Source organism: Quercus robur, chromosome 8, assembly GCF_932294415.1.
Source record: "Quercus robur chromosome 8, dhQueRobu3.1, whole genome shotgun sequence".
Classification (NCBI taxonomy): Eukaryota; Viridiplantae; Streptophyta; class Magnoliopsida; order Fagales; family Fagaceae; genus Quercus; species Quercus robur.
In genome coordinates, this window is record NC_065541.1 from 45,207,127 (window position 1) to 45,213,713 (window position 6,587).

General features: G+C 40.8%; 1 protein-coding gene across 1 annotated transcript; it reads right to left on the minus strand.

Annotated features, from left to right (window-relative positions):
- Window positions 1–210: 210 nt before the first annotated feature.
- Window positions 211–4,031, minus strand: LOC126696354 (uncharacterized). The gene is made up of 6 exons (XM_050393110.1): window positions 3,277–4,031; window positions 2,851–3,198; window positions 2,299–2,587; window positions 2,017–2,148; window positions 700–1,953; window positions 211–585 (listed from the first exon to the last, which is right to left on the minus strand). Exons 1-6 carry the CDS (start codon window positions 4,029–4,031, stop codon window positions 211–213), a joined length of 3,153 nt encoding a protein of 1,050 aa, XP_050249067.1.
- Window positions 4,032–6,587: the final 2,556 nt, after the last annotated feature.

A 6,587-nucleotide genomic window follows, 5' to 3' on the forward strand; every position in this document is an offset into this window, starting at 1 on the left:
AAAGAAAGGTCTAGAAGACAAGGAATGGGTGGAGGAGAATAAATTAGATGAAAACAAAAACAAAAAACCTAGCTTGTAAGTGGGTCAGTGGGTGGGAAACTAAAGTAAATTGGTCCATAATTATTGAAAGAAAATATAATTTTTTTTTTTGACACAAAGGTAAGCGAAATATTATTAAGAAAACCCAAAACTAAAAAATACACCACAAGTTCAAGGCAAATCCGAATGGAAAACATCTTCCACATCCTCAGGTAGAGATTCTACCCATACATTAGTTTTTGTAGGTAAAACTGCTTTTTTAGCTAAACAATGAGCTAACCTATTCCCCTCACGCAGAACATGCTGAAACAAACAGCTCCTCAACGTTCCTCCAATTTGCTTAGATTCATCAATAATGTGACCAAACAAAGTACGACAGCGACCAAAGCCTTTCAAAGCAGCAATAACCTGATTACAATGACCTTCAATAATCACTTGAAACACACACAACTCTGCAGCAAACCTCACTGCCCTACGAGCTGCCAAAGCTTCAGCCATTTCAACAGACTGAACCAAGCCAATATTCTGCCGCAAAGCTCCAATAATCTACCCATCACAGTCACAAACAACTACACTAACACCTGCTGACCTGGTTTCTGCAAAGAAAGTTGCATCAAAGTTCACTTTGTAATGATCTTGAGGGGGAGGAGACCAACGCACCAGGGACCGACGCACTGGCGCACTCTGCACTTGAGGATTAACTTCCCAAAACTCATCAACTAAGCCCCAAGCTCGCTCACCCAGTTCATGCAACGGCCACATTGACTGGCGCTTTCTCAACCTGTTACGAAACTGCCACAGACACCATGCCACAGTAGCAAAAAGCGCAACACGATAACATGAACCATGATTAAACAAAGCCTCCAACAGCTCCAAAAACGTCCTGCACTTTGCCTGAACCAAAAACAAAAAACCCGGGTCCATCATCCAAACCTCACGAACCTGATCACAAAGCCATAACACATGCATCACCGATTCCGAATGATCACCACAGCCATCACAAACATTACCAACAGGGATATGCCGAGCCACCAAGTTCTGTTTTGTGGGCAAAGAATCCTTTGCAGCACGCCACAAGAAATGTCTAATTTTATGAGGACCATGGACCTTCCAAATTTTCTTCCACACTGAACCATCAACAGTAGGAGCAGAAGAACTTGGCAGCGACTGGTTCTCATTATCAACAAGTATTCTATATGCACTCCTTACACTATAATCCCCATCAGCAGTCAAAGGCCAGATCAAAATATCCTCCTCCCCATCCGCACAAACCTGGATTTTGCACACAATATTCGCTTCCCCTGGTAAAAAACAGCTTGCCAGACGCCCCGGGTCCCAAGTTCGTGTACCAGGTAGGAACAGATCACACACCCTACTAACATCATTATTGGTGTTGGGTGAAATAATTTTACTATGGTTGAGATCAGGCAGCCACCTATGATGCCAAACATCTATCATTTGTCCACTACCTACCCTCCATATCGCACCTTTCTCAATGACACCACGTGCAGTCAAAATACTCCGCCATGCATAAGAACACTTAGGGTGAATTGGGGCATCAAGAATATTACCATTTGGAAAATACTTAGCACTAAAGACTTTAAAGAGAAGTGTATCTCGGTGATGAAAAAAACGCCAAACTTGTTTAGCCAATAGCGCCTGATTGAACCTCTGAAAGTCCCGAGTCCCCATGCCACCAATTGATTTAGAAGAATATAAAGAGCTCCATTTAACCCAATGAATTTTTCTCACATCCCCACTACCCCACCAAAATTTTCGTATCATAGCTTCAATATCTTTGCAAAGACCCACCGGAAGCTTGAAGACGCCCATGGAATAAACCGGGATCGATTGGACCACTGCCTTAATCATAACTTCCCTCCCTGCTTGAGACAACAACTTTTCCTTCCACCCCTGCATTCAGCCCCAAATCCTTTCTTTGATCTGAATAAAACATGCATTCCTATCCCAACCTACAAAGGAGGGCAACCCCAAATATTTCTCATAATTTCTGATGACCGGAACACCAAGGGTTACTTTTAAGGCTTTCTGAGTAGCTTCATCTGTATTCCTGCTGAAAAAGAGAGTACTCTTCTCCTTATTGATCATCTGACCAGAAACAGTCTCATAAATGGCAAGCAATTCTTGAATTTTATTACACTCCTTAAGAGTAGATCTACAAAAAATTAAACAATCGTCTGCAAAAAACAGGTGTGTTAGTTTAGGCCCATTTCTACAAAGAAAGAAACCATTAATCACTCTTTCATCTGCAGCATTCCGTAAGAGAGCATTCAACCCTTCAGCACAAAAGAGGAACAAATAAGGGGAGAGAGGATCCCTTTGTTGTAAACCACGAGAGGGAACAATCACACCCTTTGGTTCACTATTCACAAGAATAGAATATGACATCGTAGTAATACACTCCATAATCAAAGCCACCCATGTATCCGAAAATCCCATCTTGAGGAGAATTTTTTCAAGAAAAACCCATTCCACCCTATCATAAGCCTTGCTCATATCCAATTTCATAGCCATAAACCTTTCTTGCCTGAACAACTATTCTTCATATGATGCAAAGACTCAAAAGCAATTAAAATATTATCAGTAATCAAACGATCAGCAATAAAAGCACTCTGGGTCTCAAAAATGATAGAATTAAGCAGAGGCTTGAGACGGTTTGCTATCGCCTTACTAATAATCTTATAAATCACATTACAAAGGCTTATAGGGCAAAAATTAGAAACCCTTTCGGGGTTTTGGATTTTAGGGATCAGAGTAATAAAGGTATGGTTTATAGACCTAAGGATAGACCTTGAATTTAAACAAGATAAAATAGCCTGAGAAACATCCATACCAATATCAGTCCAGTAAGTTTGAAAAAATAAAGGCGGCATACCATCCGGACCAAGGGCTTTAAGTGGAGCCATCCCCTTAATTGCTTCTCCCACCTCCTCACTTGTGAAAGGTCTATCAAGTTCTGCTCTCGTATAATCAGTTACTACAGCATTCACCCCATCCAACACACGATCTAAATCCTGTGGACTTGAGGAAGTAAAGAGATTAGTATAAAAATCATTAAGGAGAGCCGAAAATACCTCTTCATCCTCTTGCCAAACCCCATTCCCATCATGCAACCCCTTAATAAAATTCTTCCTCTTCCTTTGAGTAGCAGTCCCATGAAAAAACTTAGTATTCTGATCCCCATTCTTCAACCACTGAACCCTAGACCGTTGTTACCACATTTTCTTCTCTTTGTCATGTAATACATTCAACTCCTGTTTCAATCGAATCACCTCCTCATGATCCCCAAATCTGGTCAAAACCTCTTCAGCATGCCACAATTTCTCCTTCACTTGCTTTATCTGATTTTTAACATTGCCAAAGTGATCCCGAGTCCAAGATTTTAACCATTTCTTACACCTTTTTAATTTTGTTGCAGTCACTAACATAGGTGTACCATCAGGGGCACAATCCCAAGCTCTTGTTATCACCTCTTTACATTCAAGATCCGAAATCCGTATAGATTCAAACTGGAAAGGCTTCCTATGCAATTTTTGTTGCTCTCCATTATCATCCAAATAAAGAAGGATCGGCCTATGGTCTGAGGTAAAGCAATTTAGGTGTCTCACCCTACCTGTGGGAAAACGAGTTAACCATTCATAATTTGCAACACCCCTATCCAACCTTTCCCAAATCCATTCTCCCCTTCGCCTCCCATGCCAAGTAAACTCCAGTCCCCAAAAGCCTAGGTCAACAAACCCACAATGGTCCAATACTTCTCTAAAGTTTTGCATCAAAGAATGAGCCCGCAGAGCCCCACCTCTCTTATCTCCCACCTCCAAAAGTTCATTAAAATCACCCAAACAGCACCAAGGAAGCTTCGGCTTTGAGCTAAGCATTCTTAGCATATTCCAACCTTCACTTCTGTGATTTGTATCGGGCTCCCCATAGAAACCAGTCAATCTCCAAGCATTCTCCGAACCAACATGCATAATAGAATCAATATGGTAGTTTGAAAAACTATCCACCCACACATCCACCTCCTTCTTCCACAGAAGAGCTAAACACCACCATTATCGTTACTAGGAACAGTAAAACATCCATAAAAAAGAATCCTATCTCGAACCCATTTCATATGCTCCTTAGATGACCATGTTTAAGATAAAAACACAATCATGGGATCTTGTGCTTGCACAATGTCGACAAGCTCTTGAACTACACGCCGGTTCTCAAGCCCGTTGCAGTTCCAAGCTAAGGTTTTCATGGTTGTTGGCGGGGCTGAACCTCAGCCTCCACCATTAAATTCTTAAACTCAACCACCTGTTTCTTCCTTCCAACATTCACAAGTCTCAGTTCCTCACTTGAATCCTCTCTTGGTTGCTTCAAAGGTGTAAATCCCAACCCATCTGAAGGCAAACCACCCATTCTGCCTGATTTGGAATGACCATTTGTCCCCACCAGTTCAGTAGGCTCCTTCCTAATCCCGCCCTGACCAGCCCGGTTATCCCACTCATCCAATCCAGTCACCTTTGAGGTCTCAAAACACCCTAGTGCAGCATCAATTTCATCCAATTTAGCTTGAAAATCTTGGCTTACAAACCCACCCTACCTGTGCAGAAAGCATGCCAACCGAAGTGCTTTTTTCAAGGTTCACAGCATCCTCTAATCCAACATGTACTACCCTTGGTTGCTGCTCATCAGGTTCGGACAGCTCACTATGGTTCTGCTTAGCGGTCCGAGCTTCAGACCCTCCTTCCTCCCTCCTTGCCTGACTCGTTGCATCCCTGTTATCCTCCCTCACCTCCGCTTCATAACCAGCAACCTTTACAACCGTTTTCTTTGCCAAATTCGGAGTAACCGCTCGCATCCACGACCCAAATTGCTGGTCACTGTCCCTCAGCGTACCCTTCCTATTGAACCAAATAGAGCATCCTTTATCATGGTGAGTAATTTGACCACACCAATAACAAAGGTTAAGCAAGCGTTCGTATTTGAAGCTCACCCAATTTTCCTTACCATTGCGCAATCCTATTTTTCTGCCTCTGCTCAAAGGTTTTGTCAAATCAACCTTTACCTTAATCCGCATAAAATTGCCACCTTCATAGTCCTCATTGTCTGCCCTACTGTTCACAGCTTCCCCTGCCACTGAGACAATATCTTGGACCACTCGCATATTCAAACTCCCCACAGGAAGATCATGAACCTATATCCAAAAGTGTGCACTACCAGACTCTAGGCCCTTCATCTCCGTCTGGCTCTGTATTCTTTTCAGGGCAACCAAATATTTGTCAAAAGTCCATGGTTCACCCGCTACAACTCTGTCTATATTAGACTCCTCCGAGAACAAGAATAAAACTCGATGATTGCCCATGTTGCGTACTTCGAATCCCTTCTTAGTGTGCCAAAGTAATTTAAACGTTCGTGCGACGACTTCCATGTTCAACGCTCTGCCTATAAAAAACCTTGTTGTCAAAAGAAACTTCCCATCAAGTCCTCCATCGTCTACATGAAACGTATTTCCTTCAGACTCAGTCAGTGAAAAAGACTCCCACAAAACCGAGAGATTGTCCATGCCTTAATCACTAGAAAAAACCCCACGTTCTGCCCTTCAAGAAACCAGAAAATAAACTACAGCCTCACTACAGGGAGTAGGCACGTATTCTACAAACCTAAGGTTGGCGCCGCCAAAGCCTTAGGTCAGAGAAACTCTTTTGCACTGCTTTTTTGTTTGCTTGAATTGTAAATTTTATTCCTAAGCTTATATAATTTTAGTTCAAGTATAATATATTTTTATATTACTATATATTAGGTTAATATATTGATATTATATAATGTGCAATATATATATATATATATATTAAAGTAGCGGTAATTACAAACGACATACCGGTATCAATGGGTACAGAAATATTTTGCTTCTTTAGTTAAATTGGCTCTCTTGATTTATTAATACTAATTGAAGTTTCATAATATTCAATTAAAAAAAATGGAGTTTCATAATAATTTCTTTTTATACTTTAGCCCCCCTAACTTGGAGTCTTGGCTCCATTCCTGTCTATGGGTATTAAGTAGTTGCTTACCGCCTTTCACAAAATATAACTTCTTTTTTTCTTCTTTATTATAAACACAAGATATAACCTATTCATAGACACACATATAACCTTTGTTTGTTTGTTTGTTTTTTTTATATTTTATTTTGGGACCTTACCTCCCCAGTCCCAAGTGGGTTTCTAGGAGAGTAAAGCGCATTGGCACAATCCTTAAGTCAATTATGTTAAGAACACATATTTTGTTACAACTTATATATTTGTCAATTTTTAATTGGATTGCGTTATTTTCATATGAGACCATCATTGGTATTTAGTAAAAACAATCTAATTACCATTTAATACATGCTCAAATTTTTTTTAATGGGAATACATGCACAAGTTTGATAAGGTGTGTCCAAAGGCTTTCTAATGCAAAGCAACGAAATTACCCAAAGTTGACGGCAGCAGTGACCGCGCACTTCATTGAGCCACGTCATGCATGATGAACATCTAGATTCT